At 26.6% G+C, this 22532-nt stretch overlaps 3 protein-coding genes across 9 annotated transcripts in view; 1 reads left to right on the top strand and 2 right to left on the bottom strand.

The window, feature by feature from the left end:
- LOC114122430 (ATPase family AAA domain-containing protein 2-like) lies at positions 1-11282 on the bottom strand. 2 transcript variants are annotated; one of them, XM_027985084.2, is made up of 19 exons: positions 11134-11282; positions 9432-9515; positions 9295-9368; positions 9104-9226; positions 8683-9024; positions 8383-8616; positions 6166-6668; positions 5565-5813; positions 5289-5501; positions 3783-3964; positions 3458-3629; positions 3082-3267; positions 2713-2993; positions 1950-2350; positions 1488-1594; positions 1320-1383; positions 1013-1114; positions 679-881; positions 1-399 (listed from the first exon to the last, which is right to left on the bottom strand). In XM_027985084.2, the coding sequence occupies exons 2-19, from the start codon at positions 9506-9508 to the stop codon at positions 334-336; spliced, it is 3579 nt and encodes a 1192-aa protein (XP_027840885.2). In that variant the 5' UTR covers positions 9509-9515; positions 11134-11282; the 3' UTR covers positions 1-333. The 2 variants fall into 2 exon arrangements, with proteins under 2 accessions (XP_027840885.2, XP_027840886.2); XM_027985085.2 differs by lacking the exon at positions 11134-11282 and adding an exon at positions 10584-11072.
- Positions 11163-16842, top strand: LOC114122433 (RNA exonuclease 5). Of its 4 annotated transcripts, none has more exons than XM_027985090.2 (9): positions 11163-11311; positions 12177-12375; positions 13508-13650; positions 13721-13902; positions 14014-14327; positions 15158-15352; positions 15422-15611; positions 15670-15816; positions 16401-16842. In XM_027985090.2, exons 2-9 carry the CDS (start codon positions 12208-12210, stop codon positions 16739-16741), a joined length of 1680 nt encoding a protein of 559 aa, XP_027840891.1. In that variant the 5' UTR covers positions 11163-11311; positions 12177-12207; the 3' UTR covers positions 16742-16842. The 4 variants fall into 4 exon arrangements, with proteins under 4 accessions (XP_027840891.1, XP_027840890.1, XP_027840889.1 ...); XM_027985089.2 differs by lacking the exon at positions 11163-11311 and adding an exon at positions 11799-12057; XM_027985088.2 differs by lacking the exon at positions 11163-11311 and having other exon boundaries at positions 11799-12375.
- A 742-nt stretch (positions 16843-17584) lies between these two features.
- LOC114122432 (lon protease-like) overlaps positions 17585-22532 on the bottom strand; it is a 28944-nt gene continuing 23996 nt past the window's right edge. For all 3 annotated transcript variants that reach the window (XM_050203245.1, XM_027985087.2, XM_050203246.1), the window contains exons 2-16: positions 22364-22448; positions 22115-22292; positions 21181-21290; positions 20955-21111; positions 20725-20866; positions 20459-20636; positions 20216-20397; positions 19983-20130; positions 19683-19886; positions 19499-19607; positions 19282-19433; positions 18990-19220; positions 18724-18906; positions 18545-18655; positions 17585-17849 (exon numbers count right to left, since the gene is read on the bottom strand). In XM_050203245.1, coding sequence (XP_050059202.1) covers positions 17727-17849; positions 18545-18655; positions 18724-18906; positions 18990-19220; positions 19282-19433; positions 19499-19607; positions 19683-19886; positions 19983-20130; positions 20216-20397; positions 20459-20636; positions 20725-20792 — 1689 coding nt within the window. In that variant the 5' untranslated portion in view covers positions 20793-20866; positions 20955-21111; positions 21181-21290; positions 22115-22292; positions 22364-22448 and the 3' untranslated portion in view covers positions 17585-17726. The remainder of the gene's footprint in view (positions 17850-18544; positions 18656-18723; positions 18907-18989; positions 19221-19281; positions 19434-19498; positions 19608-19682; positions 19887-19982; positions 20131-20215; positions 20398-20458; positions 20637-20724; positions 20867-20954; positions 21112-21180; positions 21291-22114; positions 22293-22363; positions 22449-22532) is intronic.

Here is a 22532-nt window from a genome sequence, read left to right as displayed (position 1 = left end):
TTAATTTACAGTTAGTTTATTAAAAATTATAACATGCCTAAAATTATAACAACATTTTAGTTACAAGTTTTTATTTATGGAAACATGAAATTTAATATTTCGGTAAAAAAAAAAAATAATAATAAAATAAAATAAAATAATTATCATAATATTAATAATAATCAGATAAATTAAAAAATAAAATGGCAGTTAAAACTGATTCAGGACCAATAAAAAATTAATACAGTTTAAATATATACCTATTTACCATAATTTACCATGTAATATGATGTTTAACTAAAAACGTCTTTGGCAGTTTGGTACAGTAAGATGCAAGACATATTTATAAATTATTTAATTCTTTTCTTCAAGATCTTTAATGTATTGAAGTTTAAATTCTTCAAATTCTGCCTTTAATTCCTAAAAAAATTAATTCAAATGATTAATAACAGATTAAGACAAAATTATATCGGATAAATGAACTTGACACTTCAAAAGTTTGGAAATAAAACGTATTTTATAAATAGTTAAATATTTATAAAACACTACATTATTGTACTACAACATTAACTGTATTTGTATAGTTACATAAATTTTACAATTTGTACTTTAATAATGCATGATTGAAGATTTTTAAAAAACAATTATTTATTATTTTTTTTAAATATTAGTATTAATATAATAAGTTCAAACTAATACCGTAACTAGATTGGATCGATCCCACAGTTGTAAATACTGACTAATTTTATTATCGAGTAATGAAAATAAATCAATAATTCCATCATCAATATTATGATTATCTATTTTTTCCCAAAATGTCATAATATCTGTACATATGAATGCACTAAATGCATTTTTATCAATTTTAAGTTCTTGTTTGGTAATGACTGGTGATGATAATTCTATACATAAATAATAATTAATTAAACAATTGTATCATAATTATAATTTATAACAAAATAATAAGTTACCAATAAAAAAAAAAAATTAAGAACCAAAATGATGTGTTTTTTTAATTATAAATATTACTAACCTAATTGGTTACTTTCATTAGGTGTAGGACTAGGTGAAGTTGACCGGTCCACCCACACCAAAGAATGGTTGCTATCATTACTACTTTCATCAACTCCATTAACTAAAAATACATACACACATATATAAGTATATATTACATACATATACATATATTTACATATATTTAACTGTTTAGCAAAAGATGAATAAAAAAACAAAAACACCATTAAGCCAAAATTATGCAATAATAAAATTGCATTTATAAAACCATAATGTTATATACAGATTATTTAAAGGAGTATATTTATTAGTTATTTAGTACTTACGACTTTCAATTCCATTAACGGTGTGATTACTAGTATTCTCATTGACTGTATTGTCATCATGTTCCTAAATTAATTAGAATATAACATTAGAATGTGATTAAGTAATAAAATAATAACAAAATGCCATATACTAAGTATTAATTAAATAAATAAATAAAAATGATTTACTTTTGAATTTTTTGAGTATTTTTTCTTCTTAGGGGTTAAAAAACCTTTTTGCCACGATTGCCATGTTTTACGACGTTTTTTCTTCCTACTGGTATCTTCATTATGATCTGAAAAAAATAAATATTTTTATTTGTTTATTACATAACAATGCATGAAACCGGATATATAAACATGGGATGTTGTGGATGGCAATATTCATGTATTAATTATTAATAACGAGATAATTTTACTATTATAGTAACATTACTAACAGTAATTATTATTGTGTATTTATTAAATACTTAGCTTTATAATTATGTTTAAAACAGTGTCAAATTTAAAAATTACAATCATAAGAAAATTATATTTTTGAAAAATATATGTATTATAGTATGGTATAGAGGGAAAAATTATCCATACTGAAATTAAGTCATATTACTGAACTTAGAACTTAAAAAAATGTAAATATAGATAAGTAATAACCATCTTTGTCTGCTGTTTGATGTTCTTTCTTTATTGTATGTACGAAATCAGGAACACAAGTTTGTTCAATCTCAGTAGCATTACGCTTTTTACGTTTATCTCTGATATCGCGACAAGTATCTTCAAAATCAGAGTCCATTTCTGCTTTGATAAAAGCGTATGCTTTATCTCTTAAAGAACAAGCTCTATGTCTAATGTGTTTATCTTCTGCACTTTTATCTGGATTATACTCCAGCGCATTTCTTACGATGAGATCAATATCATCTAAAAAATCTCTGGCACATATGTAGCTATGTTTATCAATTTTACTCATAAGGGTTTCTAAATCCATAGGTTCCTTGATAATATCTAAATAATCAGGTACTTCTTCTACGTCAACTGGCTTTGTAAACATGAAAAATCTAAAGCAGTTATAAATAGATTAGTCAATATCATTTAATTAATAACCAACAATTTATAATAATTTTATAAATATAATTTCTAAAATGCATTATTTAATCTAATGGAAGCCATTTTTTAAACTATAGATAACAAAATATAGCATTAAGAATATTATATTTTCATGTCATATTTAAGGAAGTATTTACATTTTAAAGTGAGTAAGCATGCCTGCTTTTAAAGTTAAAATTAATGTTATTATAAAAAAAACATGGTAATTATTTTGTTATCTTTAATTAATAATTAAAATACTAAAAATAACTTTCTCAAAAAAGTATAGCTAAAACATTGCAAATAAATAATCTTTAATGAAAAAAATACTTACTGTTTATTGCGAGCAAGTTTGGCACAAATGTCTCGTAAAAATATTCTAAGTTCTCTTAATGTATTTTCTTCTTGACAAATAATATTTTTTAATTCGGATTCACTTAGTTTTGGAGGACTAGGTAAAGGGGCAAGAGGTAATTTTTCTAATGATTGTTCATTAACTACAATAGGTGGTGTAAGGGCTTTATCAAGCAACAGATTGAATAACGATTGAATAGCTTTTTCTGATGGATTAGGAATAGAATATTTTTTTTTATCACTAGAAAATAAATATGATAACTGTAAAAAAAAATAATAATAATAAATTAAATTACAGATTTAATATTTATAGAAGTATATAAATTATATTATAGTAAATATTTATTACTTCATCTGGTAAATCCTTAAAATCATAGAGTGATGTTGCGAATATAAACACAGGAAGAGTAATATCTAATGATTCCAATAATTCTAAGAACAGTTTTTGTAATGAATATGTTAAACTGGACCAAAATTCACCTATATTTGGAATAAATAGAATTGCAGGAAGATGTTTAGGAAGCTCTTTAAAAATCTGTAACAAAATAAGATAATAATCAGTAAAACATTAAGAAATAAAATGTATAATGTAAAAGAACAATATAATTCAAATTTAATCAAATTAAAAAAAAAACATGATTATTATTTATTATATTATTCAATATTTGTATTACATTCTGAAAATTAATTATGTGGTAGTTAAAGTAATTATGTAATAGTATTACTTGTACAATAGCTTCCTCTGGAGAATATGCTGAATTGCTATGTAATGTTGTACAGCTTAATGTATGTCTATAACAATTTTCAAAATGCTGTAGAAGTGCTGGAACAACCAAAACATTTTTTGAATCCGATAAGCTGTGAACCAGAAGGCGAGGAGCTTTTGCTACTCTCAGTCTAATATGTAAATAATAAAATAATAATTAAAATTTTTTATTAATAAGACAAAATTACAATTAAAAATATAAATATTTATACATGTATATTAATACCAGTATAATAAATATACCTATATCTTCATATTAATGGATATATATGTTTGTACATTACCTTTGATTTGATTGAGATTTAAGTTCTGGAAAGATTTTACATATATAGGATATAAAGTCATTCAGAACACCTTCATATAATGGACGGTATATATTTGGAAGCTTTTTAGGATTGAGCACAATATTGCGCTCAGTAGTTGGTACAATTTTACTCATAGCTTTTTCAAAATCTTCGAGTTTTACCTAAAATTAATATTGTATTAGAATATTTTTCATTAAAAATTGATTAAATACCAAAATGGTTAATAAATTAGATTTAATCTATATATTATATAAAAGAAAGTTGTGTTAGTTACACTATTTATAACTCAAGAATGGATGAACCGATTTAGCAGAAAATTGGTAGGGAGGTAGGCTTAGAACCAGGAGAAAGACATAGGATACTTTAAAAAAAAGATAGGTATGGTTGTTATACTACGGCCACTCTAAGAACACTACTCGTTTGCACATACAAATAGGCGGGCGAAGACAGAGTGGCGATGGTGTCGGCAATGTGCATTGACGGCTGCCAGTGTTTGGGAAATTTAGTAGTGGGAATGTACGAGATTGAACGAATTTTGGTCGCCGCCCAGTAGCGTTCTTAGGATGGCTATAGTATATTAGTTACAATAATAATAATAATTAGAGCAAAAGAAATTATTATCCCTAAATTCGCTATATTTTTGATTATTAGTTTCTATAATGATTGATGAATTAATACAATGCATGACATTTCCTAAAAATTTCTGTAAAATAACAGCAAAGACTAATGACAAAGTTTTCCCAAATCTACCACAAAATTACAGAAATCGTCAGTGGCTCAGTGCACGGGCAATATTAGCAGCAAAAAACGTTGTTGTAAAATATACAAACAGTATCAACAATTCCTAATGTTTAAACGTTCCCACTTAATGAAATTACAAGCGATACAACAACTTGCCAGACTATTGATACCGTAATAAATCAAAATGAAGTTGTCAAACATCTGACTGAATTCTTAAATTCACTTGATATGCCTGGCATGCCACTGCACGACTTTACAACAGTATCAGTCTTTCAGTGAAAAAGTTGATGAACAACATTATCGAACCTACAATTTTAAACGAAAAATTTAAAGGCGAAGATGTACTATTGCCATGTATCTTAAAGTTAAATATGCCTTTCAAATTCAAATGTTTGTAGTTTTCGGTGTGACTCGCCTTTGTAATGACCATCGACAAAGCACAAGGACAATCGCTACAAATGTGTGGATTGAATTTGGAATTTTTTTTTGCAAAATTGAATACTTGAATTGTCAGAATTTTCTCGATAAAATGAATAAAATGACATAATGATATACCAAATTGAATATTGTTGTAAGATTATTACTTAGTATAATTTTAACAGTCATATTTCGATATGTATAAAAGTATACTGCTAGCATATTCACAGATAACAAATTTAACACACAATTTGAGACATATAAGAGGTAGGATTTTTAATGGGCCGGAAGTGCACGGGTTCAGCTAGTAAAATAATATAAACAAACCTGAATCTTATCTAAATTTAAGAGTAGTCTTTTTGATGTCTTATAAATTTGTGGATATGTACGATTTAATGCCTGCAAAACTGATTCAGAACACAAAGAATTCAAATCAGCACCTGTATAGCCAACAGTTTCTTCAGCTAGTTTTACTAATGTTTCATTTTCTGGAGCATTCTTCCATTTGCTAGTTACAATACGCAATATTTGTAATCTGTCCTGTAATAAAAAAAATCAACTGTAAGGAAAAAAATTCAATTTAATGGAATTACTCAATGTTACTTTGTCTGTAGGAAGAGGAAAATAAAGCTCTTTATCAAATCGTCCAGGTCTCCTAAGAGCAGGATCAATAGAATCAATACGATTTGTGGCGCCAATAACAATAACATCGCCACGGTTTTCTAATCCATCCATCATAGCCAACATCGTAGTAACAATGCTATTATGTACTTGATCTTGTTTTCCTGAACGTACTGGTACTAATCCATCAAGTTCGTCAAAGAATATAATTGAAGGTTTCATTTCTTTTGCCTAAAAATATAAAAATATATAATAAAATAATAAACAAATAATTAAAATTTATCATATTTTAAAAATTTTATACAACGCTGTTTACAAAATATAGCAATTAAATTGAAATAGTATCAAGCTTATTTCCTATACAAAAAACTTTTGACTCAAAAACCTGCAGGGTAAAAGTTCATATACAATTCATAAATCATAAAATAAGTTTTTATAATTTATCAATTATCATTATAAATATTACTTATATTTAACAGGAAAAAATGTAAAAAATAGATTATTTTTAAAATAAAAACTTAACCCTAACTATAATATTGTCTTTATCATCAAATTATATGAAAAATAACATTATATAATTTACCTTATCAAAAAGCAGTCTAAGTTGTCTTTCTGATTCACCAACCCACTTGCATAATACATCAGCACTTTTACGTACAAAAAATGATACTTTTTGTCCACCTTTACTACATTCATTTGCTAATGCTCTGGCAAGCAGTGTTTTACCTGTTCCAGGTGGTCCATGGAAAATCACTCCTTTTGCTGGATGTTGTTCAAACATTTCAAAAACATTTCTATAAATCATTGGGAAAACAACCATTTCTCGAAGACAGTCTATGTGTTCTTGTAAGCCGCCAATATTATGAAAACCAATACCACTGTCTACTACTATTGGTTTTATATCTTCTAGAGAGGTTTTATTTTTATTTTTATCATCTCGACCTTTGGGTTTTTTAATAACTTGAGTTTGGTTTACAGCTGTTTCTAAATCATTATCAGATATACCAGAGGAACTTGAATCAGATGAAGATGAAGAACGACGTTTTCTTGGACCATTCACCATTTTTGAAGGAGTTTTTATAGCTCCTATAAATAAATAATAGAAACATACAAAACTAAATAATATTATAAATAAGACCTAATGCCTGCATGTGTTGTTTTAGTCTAATAACATCATAACAAATTTGAATCCAACAGAATCCTTTTTGTATAAAAGCAAATTAACCTGACATAAAATGAGAAATAAGAATATTAACTGTGTTTTTTCACTATTGTAATTTTAAAGCAAATTATGAGCATTTTATAATTATAAAATGTCAAATATTGTTTTAAAAAATATTTTTTAAAAACTTAAAAACCCCACTAGAAAGCATTATAAATACTTTTAAAATGTATTATTGGTTAATTTACTGTGATAATAAACTTACAACATAATAATGATATTACTGCTAAATTTAAATTTGTTATGTACCTTGTGAGATAAATACAACACATGGCTTCTTATTTATAAATATCACTTGTTTAAATAAATATATTTTACCTAAGAAAAAAATCATGTGTACTATTGTGTTTAAAAATAATATATTTAATATTTATCAATAGAGATAGGATGTTGATGACCTAAAAAACACAACAATACTCTAAAAAATGCAAAAATGCTCTTAAAAAACGACCAAATAAATTTCCTCAAATAAATGAAAACAATTTAATTTAAAAATAATAATTATTAATACATACAATGAGTGATGATAAGTTCCAGAGTAATTTAAAATATTAATTGTAAAATTTTAATAGACAATAGCTAGTAAACATCTAAATTTTAAGTTTAATTTATAGTAAAAACAAATTATTTCAGAACAAAAACAAGAATTTTGTTATTCTGCATACCTACCTTCTGTTACACTGTGCAATTATGAATCTGATATTTTTAAACAAAATACGACAATGTCTGATAGTTATTAAAAATTAAAATACGAAAATCATCAACATCCTAATTTTATTTGTCAACATAAATTTGATAACAGGTACTTAATAATTAAATTGTTACTTAGTGATCACAGATAGTAGATAGTGTTAGATAAGCTATAAAAGTTTTTTTTTTTCAAAAATAACATTGAACACATTCAAAAATTACTTAGTTAATATTCAAAAAATAGTTATTAAACAAGTATACATAGTTACTAAGCTACAACAGCCAGAAATTTTATCTTTCAAACATAAATACACATACAAAATGTTACTATTATAAAGAATATAAGTTAATTCTTAAATTAAAAAGTTAAATAAATATGATAAAATTACATAATTACAATTATGAAAAAAATAAAATAATTTAATTTAAAACTGGGAAAGTAGGCCTGCTTTATATTAAGTGCAGGATGTTTTATTCAAAATTCTAGAAATATTATACTAAAAAGTAAATAAAAAATGCACATATTTCAACTTTTGGAGAAGTTAAAATCAAAATAAATATGGAAGTCTATCTCAAGTAGACATGATAATTAATTCAAAACCGTTTTCAGAATTCTTACCACTTCAGTACATCAATTGGTACCTTGAAATAGAGCATGCCTATAATCTTATGTTGCATGTGTATTAGAAAAAAACAGAAAGTCACAGCCTCCAATCCTGTTTATAGATTTGATTTAGTAATTATTTATTAAAAGTTTAAGTACCAATTAGAATATGAAGATAATTGAATAGTAAAGATTACTCAATTAGAAAATAATTAAGTTTAACAATTTTTAAATATATCTACTCATTATCAAAATAAAATATAAAAGGTAGGTGTGGAACTTACTTGTATTTTTTTCAGAATGTATTTGAAACCTTTGTACAGTAGGTTTAATTTTACGCAAACTGTATCTATAGTACCTTGGTCGATTGGATTGTCTGATGCTGCATTGTCTTAATCTTATAGTCCTCCTTTTCTTTTTGCCATTTAACTTTTTAATAGATGTTAAATAGTCTTCAATATTTAAATTATTCAACTCTTCAGAACTCACGGATTCATCACTGCTTTGTTCTGTGGCAACTATAAATTAAATTTTATACAAAATACATTAAATATTAATAATTGTACAGTATAAATTATACTAACTATTAGGTTTAGCTTGATTTTTATTCCGTGTGCGTTTTATACGAGTATATAAATCTTCATTATCAATATTTTGGTCATTCGATTTATCACTAGCTTCAGCTACAGCTCTCCTTGTTCTTGGACGACTATCATTATTTTCAGTTGATATAGACACATGTTTACCTTCTTGTTTAGAATCGTTACTTTGTGATAAGTTATGATTGGTTTTTTCTTCTTCTTCTTCATTTTCTTGGTTATCTGCATTAACTTCAGCATCAGCATTAGCATCATCATCTTCATCGTCCTCTTCGTCATCATCTACCACTTGTTTTAATCTATAATTTCTGGTAATTCTACGATCAACTAAATATACATCATATTTATTAAATATATGTTTGAATATTGTAGCCAATAAAAGTTATGAAAATAAAATAAAATTTACCATCATTATCAACTTCATTTACCATATTTGGATAACCTTTAAGTGCTTGGGAACCAACAATCCAAGTGTCACTATAATTTTCATATCTTAATTTTCGTTTTCTGGTACTTCTTCTAGTTCCTTCTATATTGATAAAATAAAATAATATTTTTAAGAAGCTATTTAATATATAATTATACTTGTATTTTTACCTATATTGTTTGAATCATCTCCTTCATGGCGTCCACTACTTCCTCGAGTATGATGCATGGATGAAAATTTAGACCTTAACATTATATATATCAATAAATATAATTTAGTAATATTACATAATATAGGTATACTTTACCTTGTGTGAACCACCGGTGTGAAAATTTGATCATCAGATTGATCAGATTGACTAGTAAATCTGCTCCGGTTTCTCATTATGTATCTTTAAAAATATTATAATAAAGTATTTAAATAAATGATTTTTAGTATGGTATGTATATATAAAAAAAAACTATGTACAGATTAGTTACATAATTTGTTGGAAAGCTTAGTTCAAAAATTTTTTTTTCTTAGGGTCATTAATTATTACTAACGTTACTACATCAACAACATTTCTGTCTATCTGTGATTATAATTTTTATACTAGGTATTCAAACTGTGTTAATTTGGTATTTATTTATTTAAAAAAAAAAGAATATTTACAATATATTTATAACAATTTACACATTAAGTAGGTATATCTGATGATTTTACAAGTAATACATTATAAACAGGGTAGATGAAGATATGAAGAAGTAACCCATTAATAGCCCTCTGATATTATGTATTTATTACTTATTTGAGTGATGATTTTTAAGTCAATAGATGACTTATACCTAAAAATAAATAAGGTTCAATCAATGAAATTTTAAGCAACAGTTTTTTAAATTATATATGCATTTACAAAATTACATAGAAGTTATTATTTATTAACAAGTAGAATATATCATGGATCATAGATGTATAATATACGTCTATGGAATTTATGAATCCCTAAGGACCCGTTTTATAATCATAATTTAACCTCAGTTACGCTTAACCTACTGATTTTACCGGCCGGTTTAGAGATTATAATACGGGCACTAAATTATCGTTATTATTAAAACATAGACATTATATTTTAAAGCTTTGTAATATGGTAGCAAGATGTTGCATAGATATCTAGGTTTGAAATCTATAATGTTATAATATTAGCTGTGTTAAAGCCAATTGGATAATCAATTATTATATTAACTACCTAATATATTTGTATATAAATTTTAAAATATTTTAACTTGGTCAATGTATACATGATGTTATGCTGAAATCAAAACAACTTTTACTACACAATAGCGAAAAAACAACATAGTAAAAAAGCAGCAGGTAGTCGGCAGATCAGTGTAAAGAACATAAGATCATCGCAACACCGCTGGACTGACGAGGTCGTTAATCAAAACAATCGATCATTCTGTAACCGTAAAAAAACACCTACCAATGTACCAACGCAGTCACACGAAGAATTGTCACGACTCACGACTTGCTACTAATGCAAATTGCAATTTGCAGTGATTATTTGGAAATTCGTGCTCTATCTACAATCACTCGGGCACTCAACAGATACGATGACGGTGCCGAGTGCATTTTATTAAGCGGCCAGCGACCTCGTTGATAACAACACGTAAAAAATAGAATTCAAAGTAAAAAAAGAAAACCCCGTGCAAATAACGATGGTTAGACGTATCTTAAATCGATCGATCAAAGTAAAAAGTGACGCGAAGCAGAGAACGACAGAGAATAAAGCACTGAGGTACCTATAACTGGTGTACAACGCACGTCGGACAAGAAATTCCGCCAATTTGCTATTGCCTATTGTGTTCAGTAGCGTTCACTCGCGCACGCACTCGCACGAACTACCCGATAATAATAATAATAACAACGACAAGTCGTGGTCTAGTGGTTTTCGGTTTAAATGCATCACTGGAGTGGGGGGGAGATTCCCGAAATCGGTCCGCCAAAAACCGTTTCAAACTCTTTCAACTCACTAGTCGTTTGACCGTTCACCGGCCACTGAGCGGCCAGGTTCGGGGGTGAGGGAGCTCAGCAGCAAACGCCACCCGGACAGGAGGCCGCGTGTCCGTTCGCAGTAGTGATGGGGTAGCTCGCCTTCGTGTTAAGTTGGAACTTGGATTTCTACGTCAGGTGTTCGCGGACTGGGCGCTGGTGAGTGGTGAACGGCGATGTCGACGGTCGCATGCCGTGGATGTCGTCGTCGGAAAAGAATTTTGGATCTTGGGATGAGGCAAGACAAACGAGTGGCGCGTATACTGGCGAGTTTGGACTTCAGAGAACTTCAGAGTTCAGTCGCAAATCGCAATATCTGCACGTCGGTGTAATACTTGTCTTTGAGCACCGCGAGAGCGAGCCGTCGACAGGACGAGTGAAACGGTTCGATACTTCGATAGCCAGCCGCGCTGTGACTTGTAGTGTAGTAGGTGCTGCACTGCTGCGACAGGCGAGTGAGTGGGTGAGGTGACGGTAGATGTCGTGAGAGGGTTAGATTTTGACGGGGTGAGACTTGTAGGAGAGTAAAGACCTAGCTGGTAGCTAGCCTGGAAGGCTGGAAATGGAAAAGTTGAAATGAAAACCAAACAATGATATTACTGTTATTATATAATAACGATTTGTCGTCAACTTGTGAAATTGTCACTCGTCAAATAAAACTGGTAAAACAGCTGAAATTACAGCTGTCATACATACATTGAGGTCGCGAAATATCTTACAATATTCTTTTCATCGGTCATACTGCACGATCGTTGTTATCAAAATCCACTCTACTAACTACCACGAGGTCGTTATCTCTGTTAACTCTTGACAACAACATTACATTATTTATTTATTATTTACATCAGGCCCCACGATTCTTATAGAGTCTAGCCCTGTTAATTATTAGTGCTGGAATGCACGAGGTACGAGTGTTGAATTTATTGAATTTACAGTCATTACTATTATAGTGTTATAAACTTATTATTGTTATATTGTTGTTCTATAATACCACAGAACACCCTAATACAGATTATATTTTTAGTTCGTAGTCTGTTCGGTCTTAGGCAATTAAGATGACGGCCAAGCGAAAGCTGACAGATAAGTCGTCGTCGCCCAGTGCTCAACCAGCCATCAAACATAAACGTACTTGCCAGCAACCCAAGTCCACCAACGATACACTTACTGAAGAAGAGTACTTAAAACTTAAAACCTATTTAAAAGAGAAAAAAAAAATTTTAAAAGTGAGTACCTATTAAAAAATGATATTTTTTTGCATCTATGATGTTCAAAATTGTAATGACAAATAACTAAATTGAAATATTTTTTAATTGAATTTGAACACTTTGCCTATAACCTAATATGTCTAATGTTGGTCAGTAGTATTGTATACAATATTCTGTATGCTCATATTGAGTTAAATGTCTAAATGCAGAATTAGTAAACATTTAGTACCTAATCAAATTGTGTAAAATAAATTTTCTCTAAAAATAATTATAGCTTAAAGTTTTTTCTAAATTTATTCTGTAGTAATTAAATAAAACAGTGCTAAATTTCTATAGATCTGTTAATGCAAATCCCTTTTATTTTTGTGTCGGTACACAAAAACAGTAAAATATAGATTTTATATATCTATAGAATAATAATCAATGAGACTCCTACATTATTTGTTTACAAAAGGCATAAATGTATGTATTTAACTATGCATACATAAGTACTTTTTTTTACTTAAATGTACCTAATAGTATTACTTTATCATCACAGTAGTGAATGGATTTATAACAATTATTATTTTTCTCTACTTAGTATTCTTTAAATCAAAATAAATTATGTATACAAGCAAGAACGGTTGTTTTTAAAATAGCCAATGAACTAGTTTTACTATATATTGGTAATAGATACAGTTTAATATATTGCCTTACTAATTAAACTTCAAGATATCACAACTTCATACAGTATAACAAATATATTTAACTCAATCTATTAAAATATTAAATTAACTTTTGTCAAAGGACATTTATACAATAATAAAAAGTATTATCTACCTAATCATAATTATATAAATTACCTACATAATATGGTATATCAAAAAATGCAATTGTACACTCTATGTTTAAATTTATTAAAAATTCATATCAGATATTTTTGTGCACCAATTACAATGTGTGATACTTTCAAATATTTTTTTATGTTAATAGCCAAATATCAATCATCAAAATTGTATTTAATAAAATTATATTTTATTAATTACTGTAACTGACTCAGATTAAAGACAAATTAAAAATGAATACACTAGTATTAATTGTTTTAATACATTTTCATTATTAACATAAATTAAATTATTACATTATTAAAGTTAATTAACTTATTTTTCAGACTTTTCCAAGAATATTACTAAATGCCCGTGGACATTTATCTCAATTGAATGAAAGTGGTTTCAGTGAATGTCCGTTATTACCTACTGACTTAAATGAATTAATTTTATACTCTATTTATGGTCCAGGAAAATATGTTCCAAAGTAAGTAGTTAAGTTTGTATGAAAATGTAGTAACTTAATAATTTTATAAAAAAATTGTCTAAAAATGTAGATGGTCGAGTTTAGAAATGCAATGTAATTTAAATCAAACTTGTGTTTTAATAATTGATGGATGTGAAGTAAAAACTAAAGAAGATTTATCAAATTTTAATAGTTCATTGCCAATGTTTTCAAAGTATAAATTTTTACCACCTATTGAAGTTGAGCTACCCCCAAGTTGGTGCTCTGATAATGGTAAATACTATATTGTGTTCTTGGAACTTTTATAATTAGGTTTTTGTCAAAAAAAATTGTCAACTAAAAAATAATGTAACAAATAATTATATAATTATTTTTTTTTACTAGATACCGACACTACAACTTCAATAACCGATGATATAGCCTCAGAGTCAAAATTAATAGAAAAAGAGAATGTTGAGAAAAAAGAAATTTGCTCAAGAACACGCTTACTGATGTCTTTAAACCAAATGATGATTCACAATTATCCTTTACCTACAAATAAACGTCAATTTACAATGGATGGCTTCCGTTTTACAAAAAGTCATTACTTGCCAGTTACTGATGATAGTCCAATGTTTGCAATTGATTGTGAAATGTGCTATACATCTATTGGTAGAAATGAACTTACTAGAGTTTCCATTGTTAATGAACAATTAGATGTAAGTTGTTTTTAATAATTATCTGCTCTGCCCTATAGCTCACCCACCTTGGGTGTTAATTTAATTACCTATACACACTTTAATTTGGTATATACATTATGTCATTTGAATCTTTTAGGATACCAAAATGTTAGTATTTATAGATATATTTTGATGGGTGTGTAATTTTATTATAATTTTAATAATATTATATATATTTATGTAATATTTATTATTAGACATTTAAATATTAATTAATTATCTATACAAAAATTAAATAATTATTTTTTTTTTTCATCAAAAAAGTTATATTGTTTATACAAGTGATGGCAAATCATTTTCAAGTTATCTTCTAAAATTGTATCAGTTTTATAAAAGTGCATATGCCAGTAATATGTCATCCTCATAATCTATGACCTAATTAGGTTTACAATTTTCTCACGTTAATGAAAGTTTTAAACAAAATCACTTAAATTTTATAATATCAATTATGTAAACGTTTTAAAGAAATAAGCTTTATTAAAAAATTAATTTTCCTCTATTTTATTATAGAAAATGAACTTTCACATGTATATTTGTAAATATTGAATTGGTTGAAATGAGCCACATTTTTCAAAATACAAAATATTGTGAATAACTATATATTTTAAAATAATAAATAATGTTTTCTATTAAATGCAAGATTGGACAATGATAATACAATAATATTTTTGCGTGCTATTAAAATTTGAAAAATTACGTGTGCTTTATGTTTGTCATTACCTAGTCTTAACAGTATTTTTGCTTAAATATATAAATATCGAAAACATCTTTCTATTTTCATTTATTTATTTACTATGTTTATTATTTAGGTAATATATGAATCTTTCGTGAAACCTTCAAACAAAATTACTAATTATTTAACTGTATATTCCGGAATCACAGCATCAAAACTTAAGAATGTCAAAACCACTTTAGCAGATGTACAAGAAGATATAATTAAACTATTAACTCCAGATTCAATTTTAATTGGACAATCATTAAATTGTGACTTGGACGCATTAAAGGTATAAAAAAATCTTACTTTTAAATTGTTTAATCTAAAAGAACTATGTTCAATAATATGTATGTTGCAGTTATTCCATCCATACATAATAGACACTAGTGTTATTTTCAACTTGAATGGAAATAAAGGGTCTAAAAGTAAATTAAAACTTTTAGCCAAGTATTTTTTGGATATGAATATTCAATGTGGTAATCTTGGACATGATTCTATAGAAGATAGTCGTGCTACTATGTTACTTGTACAACTAAAACTATGCAAATGTATGTTTCAATGTTAAAATTAATTTTCAATTTTAAAATGATTGTATTTTATTTATAGCCCTAACTTATGGGGATGCATATTTAATTGGTCAGAAGAGATTAGCTGAATTTGTAAATAAAAAAACCAAAATCAATGTCAAGCACATAGAAACATTTAAAAAATTCTTAGCATTATTGCAGAGTGTTTCAGAAAGTTCAGCCAAAGGTGACTATCATATTAATATAGTATTTATTATTTTATTAATTTAAACACATTTGATCAAGCCTAAAACTTCATTAAAAACTTAAAAACTTAATTCAAAATGGTTTTCTACTGGTGTTATACATAATAATTTTTAAACTTTTAAATTAATGTTGTTACCTCTCCATTTCTCTAACATTTACGCTGTACTATGTATATTCTTTTAAGTATTTTGAAATTTGAGAACTATATTAAAAAGTAAATCATTGATTTATCTACCAATGAATAGTTTAGTTTAATTAAATTGGTCCATTTTTTGACACCTGTTGTTAAATCTTATTGTGAATTAAATTTAAAAAAAATTATTTTTTAGTAATTTGTATTAGAACTGCAAAAGTGGCAAAATAAAATGTATTAGAAATTTCAAATTTGTATACCTTTTAAAATAAATCTCCAGTAATCCATACATTATTAGGTCTATCAACTATTGAAGTTCTGTGGTATTGCCAAATTTATCAATCTAATGTATTATATATATATATATAATTTTAATTCATTATTAACAAATCCAATTTGGTTATGCTTATATGAATTTCAATATTTTACAGGTAAAGTTCATCTGAAAAAGAACCTAATGGCAGCATATGATAATATATTTTCAACATCAAAATTAAGTATTGAAGAGCATTCGACCAACAAACTTGTATTAGAATCTGTGTGTAAATCTATGGAAGACACAACTAATCGGTTTTGCATGGCACATATGCAACTAAAAAATAAAAATAATTTAGACCTAGTAAATCGTTGGTGTGAAAAATATTGGGCAGCAATGTCTTCATTTGCACTTTGTGCTGTGCTATTTACTGGCTGTGGTGCTGAAGGCAAGAATTCTGTTTGCTTGTTGAATGTCAAGCAGCCACCTTTGAATAATTTACAAGATAAATTTTGATATAATTATTGACTATGTATTTTATTTTTTTAATATTGTTAGTTTATTATTATTTCTGTAACAAACTTTGTGAAAGTAAATAAAATACTTTATAATGGTTATTGTTTTTTTTTCCTTTATGAGCTTTGTCAATAAGTTTAATCCCACTTTTTACTATTATAAGCTTGGTTTACCATATCTTCCAGTACTAAATATTTTGTAGTAAATAAAGTTTTCTTTTGTTGTTTTTGTATAATAATGATTTTTTCTTGAATTCTCTATAACCGAACAGAGCCTTAGTTGGTGGAACTGATCCATGTGCAGACACTGTTGTAAGTCTTTGGACTATTCTCATTTATTTTTTTATTGATAAAACAACTTATGAGATTTGAATGATGATGTAACACTAGTTTCAAAAAGAACTCATGAGCATTCAGTTATAATAAAATAAAAAAAATAATATGCTATAAATCTTATTAATTGAATACTTGATAGTTATTTACAACAACATGAATTAGTAGAATTGGTTACAAGTTCCATTAGACTGTCAAATAGTGTATGAATAGTCCTATCAATAATTTAAAGGCAAATAATTTAATTGATGATCTTGATAAAATGTGTATGCAAATGTTGACCCTAAAAAGATTACGATCAATTAATTAATTAACACGCATAGTTATTAATGTACAGCATCAATCAACAATAAGGTTATTACTAGTATGGTTGGTGAGGTAAACTTAATCTTGACTTTTTTCAATATTTGAAAAATATCGTTCTTTGAGTTTGTTATTGTTGTAATACTAATTGAAACTACAACTTCCAAAGAGTAAAATAAATATTATAGTTAATAATAAGCACCTAATAGATATTTTAAATTGGTCCATTACATTTATTTGATTAGGTAAGTAACTTATTAATATTAAAACATGTATCTCATGTATAACATAGTATTGTTTGAAAGAATAAAATTAAAATTACAAATAAATGATAGTTTATCACACTAGAACTAAAGTTTACATGTTTCTATTGTAGTTGAAAATGATGGATTTTGCAGTTTTGCCAATCCTCCAGGAACAACAATATCCAATACTTCTTCTACATTTTTCACTGGAATAATATTTAAATTCTCCTAAAGCAAATAAAATATTTATTAATAACAACCGGCATAATAATTCTTTAGTTTTTAAGAACAAAGATGATTTTTTTTTTAATAACTATTTTATGCGAAGGAAATAAACATTTAATACTTAAAGAGTGAATTTTTGATATTTTTAAATTGCTGAAGAATAAAAATTAAGTAATGAGTTATGAGTAGTTTACTTGGAAAATATTTTGATTACAGACAAAATAAAAAATTCCTATCTTTGACACTTAAAGTACAAATCAAGTTAAAAATGCTACTAGTAATGATGAGCACAACAAAAAAGGTAACTCATTATTTTCAAACCAAAAACAACTTGATTTTCATTACATAAAACTTACTGATACAGAGATACATTGTAACAGTGACGTATTTTCAATATTTTTTTGAGGCAGGTTTTAAAATTTTAAAAACCCTATCTGGGTAACACAAATTGGAATTAAGGAAACTCAGCGATAATCCATATCAAAATAACCCAACTGTCTTAGATTAGTTATATAAACAGTTTATCTACATCATTAAATTATTAGAAAACCTGTAATAAAATATTTGTTGAACATTAAGTAAATTTTTTTTGTTCTGGGGGGGGGGAGTTTGACCAGAAAACCACCTCCGTAAATATGCCACTGAACACTAAGTGGATATACAAATTAAATTATTATTTATTTTTCAAGAATACTTACTCTGATATTTTTGGGTATTTTTTTTAAATCTTTCAGGTTAAGTTCAGGTATGATGACAGTTTTAATATTTGAGTTGTATGCCGCTAAAATTTTGTCTCTCACCCCACCGATCTTTAAATGCAAAAATCAAATGATATAAAAAATTACTAATTAAACACAAAATTGAATATATTACATACAGGCAATACATTTCCATTCAATGATATTTCACCAGTCATTGCAATCATTGGCCTTAAAGGTATTTTCCAGTAAAGAGAGATTAATGCACAAACGATTGTAATCCCAGCAGACGGTCCATCTTTTGGAATTCCTCCAGTAGGAAAATGAACATGAGCGCTGAAATTTTCTATGCCAACTTCATTCTATTTAATAAATAAAAATAAAAAAAATTATAAAATAAACTATAGTTAAATAAGTTAGTGATTTTTTGTTATTGGTCATTTACATTTTTTACAAATGATTGAATCCAATTCTGTGCAATTATAACTGATTCTCTTAGAACCTTGCCAGCTAAACCAGTTAAGATAAGGTAATTATTTTCATTTTTCGAATACAATTTGGTTGCTTCAATAATTTGAACTAGACCACCAACTGGGGTGCATACCAATCCAATGGCAATACCTACTCTATTACAACTTTCTTCTACCAATGTGTTTTTCACATAATATAATTCACCCTGAAATATTAAATTTTACGTAACAAATTTCATAAAAAAATAATTTTCTTTAAGTCCTTACGTCAAAAATATTCAACAATAATTCTGGTGTGATCACATAGTTTTTAATTTTTTTATCATTATTTTCAACAACATCAACAGCAATGTAATGACAAATAGCTTCAAGTTTACGCTGCAATTCTCTTACGCCAGTTTCTCTAGTATATTTTTGAACTAGTAAAAATTAAACACAAATACTTTAAATAATGCTGTAAATAAAAATGAATAAGAAAACATACTAATGTCTTTTATAGTATTATTGCAAATAGTTATCTGTAATTCATCCATATTATGATCTTTAAGTATCTTGGGAATTAAATAAAGCTCAGCAATTTGCATTTTTTCATCCTATAAAAAAATTAGTAAAATGTTTAGCAATTAAATAGGTATTATTATCTACTTCTGTTTATTAATATGATATACTTCTGTGTATCCTTCTAAATAAATTAATTCCATTCGATCACGTAATGTCCGAGGTATATTTAAAACATTATTAGCAGTTGCAATAAACATCACTTGACTGACATCAAAAGGCAAGTTAACATATGAATCAACAAATGAATTATTTTGTTCAGGATCTAAAACTTCTAATAATGCTGCAGCGGGGTCACCATTTGAACCTTTATACTAAGTATAAACATAAGACGTATATATATGTACTACAACACACTATGTTGACTAATAATTTTTTTTAATTATAACAGCATTATTTTTATTTCTTACCATCTTATCAATTTCATCCAATAAAATAACAGGATTATTTGTTTTTGATTGATTAATAGCTTGTATTATACAACCAGGCATAGCCCCAATGTATGTTCTTCTGTGTCCTTTAATATCAGAATAACAATTTATTCCACCTAATGATATTCTGAAATAAAATAAATTTGTTTGATTGTTGTTTATAATAAAATACAATTATTATTTTTATTCATATTTATGTTAGTTAATTATACCTTTTAAAAGTTCGACTTAAAGAACTGGCAATGGCTTTAACAATAGATGTTTTGCCAACACCAGGTGGCCCAACAAAACAAAGAATAGGTCCTCGCCGATCTGGGTTCAATATTTTTACAGCAATAAATTGTAGTATTCTATTTTTGACCTTATCCATACCATAATGATTTAATTTTAACATCTACAAGCATATCAAATATTTTAATTTAAATTTAAATACTAGTATTTCAATTAATATCTACATTTTTTGCTTTTTCCAGATCTAAGGTTTCCTCTGTACGTTTGTTCCATGGTAAATTAGCAACATAACTGATATAATTTATTAATACAGAATAATCAGGATTGCTAGTACTCATTTCATTAAGTCTTTTAAATTCTTTCATAATCTCTTTATGTACTGGAATTGGCATGCCAGAACCTCTAAAAAATACATTTGACAATAAAATAAAATAAATATTATTAAATTATTTTAAATATTGATACAATATATTATCTAGATCATACTGACTTAATTGCTTTATATATTTGTTTTAATTCATGTGAAGCAGGTACCTCAGGTATCTTGGAGTTAAACATAACATTATTTTTCTCATTAAAATGTATAACTGGAATTAAACCAGTTTTATCAGAATCTGTATATTTGTTTTCTTCTAAAATAAAACAATATACATAAAATTAAATTATTCATATTTAGGTAAACAATGCCTAGAAAAATATTCATTATTTAATACGACATACTAATTGTTTCTTGTCTTAACCGATTTGTAACAAATATTAATAAATCGTTTAAGTTTGTAGCTCTAAGAATTTCATAGGCATCAGCTGGAGTTAAATGAACAAAACCTTTTAGACATAAATCAACAATTTGATACAATGGAAGTTTATTAGATAAAATCTGTAAAATAATAAAAGCCTTAGGTAACACAATAGATCTGTTGTCAGTTTAAATTATATTAGATTATACCTTTAAGAATCGTTTCGCAGGTTCATGTAACTTGTCTTCGGCATATTGTGAATAGTCAATCACCACTTTATTAAATTCAGATATGAGTTTATTTATTACTTTTTCGTCGCCTAAATAAATATATATTTACTGTTTAGTTAATAATTTACAGTATACATGTATACAGCGATGGGCAAGACACTCAAAAATCAGAATCCCAAAACTAGATACTAGATACTCGGTACTTACATTTTAAATATTTAGATACTCGATTCTCGATATATTTGAATAAAATTAGTTGTAGGATTTTAAAAAATTGTATTTACGCATAATTAGGTAGGTTGTAGGTATATATTATTATAATACATATTAATTAGTTAATAATTAATATAGAGTATAGACCACAACATTTAATAACTTAATAATAATGCATATGAAATAAGTAATAACTTAATTAATAAACTAATATTATATATTATATTGATAAAAATCGTAAATACTGATTATTATAATACTATAATCAATAATACCTATGTTATAAGTTATAAATGTTTAATTATATAATGTGTATTGTTATTGTATAAAGGTATAGTAATATTCATTAATCAGGGTTTAATTTAATTTATATTGTGCATAGTATCTAAAAAACTAATAGTTTATTTATTTAATATAATATAATGTCATGTTTCTTTTTAAAAATAATTAAAATTATGGTATTTATAAATTTACATTTGCCGTGTTTTTTATACATATTAAGGTATTATACTAAAACAAAGTCAAGCAGTCGTGGTTGGTAGTGAAAATAATTGTAAAAATTAATTTTTCAAAGTATCGCATAAATATATTGAGTGTATCAATAAAAATTTTATGAAATACTCAATACAAGCGATACTTCATATCATTGTAAAAAGATTCAAGATACTGCTCAACCCTGCATGTATAAAATATTAATTACCTTGGAGGTTTTTAAAATTTTCAATTTTTATGATTTTATTAATTTGTAATGGTTCATCAGTTATCTTCACATCCAGTTTAAAACGACATATTCCTTCCAAAACCAAAACAAAATCTTGAACAGAATTAATTGTAATTATACTTCGAATCCGAGCTACGATTCCAATTACATTGTCAACCTAAAATGTATAAATATTAATAGGAGTTTACTGTCATTTGTATTTCAATGTAAATTATTAATATTAACTACCTTTTCAAAATCTATTTTTGGTATGACACCTATATGTTTTGATTTTGAGTCATGATTAATTTGAAGATAATTCAGTAGATTAGAGCTGAAATATAATTAACATTTGTTTATCAAAATGTATTTATAACGTATCTTAAAACTAAAGAATAACCAATTTAATTAACTACTA

This window comes from Aphis gossypii, chromosome 3, assembly GCF_020184175.1.
Source record: "Aphis gossypii isolate Hap1 chromosome 3, ASM2018417v2, whole genome shotgun sequence".
NCBI lineage: Eukaryota > Metazoa > Arthropoda > Insecta > Hemiptera > Aphididae > Aphis > Aphis gossypii.
This window is presented reverse-complemented; position numbering and strand designations above follow the sequence as displayed.

Coding starts and splice junctions, on each gene's coding strand:
- LOC114122430 (XM_027985084.2), bottom strand. CDS start 9,508: ATGAGAAACCGGAGCAGATTTACTAGTCAATCTGATCAATCTGATGAT. Junction 5,814..6,165: donor TTAGACTGCTTTTTGATAAG/GTAAATTATATA, acceptor TTATATTTTTAG/GCAAAAGAAATGAAACCTTC. Junction 3,268..3,457: donor CAGAGGAAGCTATTGTACAA/GTAATACTATTA, acceptor ATTTTGTTACAG/ATTTTTAAAGAGCTTCCTAA.
- LOC114122433 (XM_027985090.2), top strand. CDS start 12,208: ATGACGGCCAAGCGAAAGCTGACAGATAAGTCGTCGTCGCCCAGTGCT. Junction 14,328..15,157: donor TTGTTAATGAACAATTAGAT/GTAAGTTGTTTT, acceptor TTTATTATTTAG/GTAATATATGAATCTTTCGT. Junction 15,817..16,400: donor TTCAGAAAGTTCAGCCAAAG/GTGACTATCATA, acceptor AATATTTTACAG/GTAAAGTTCATCTGAAAAAG.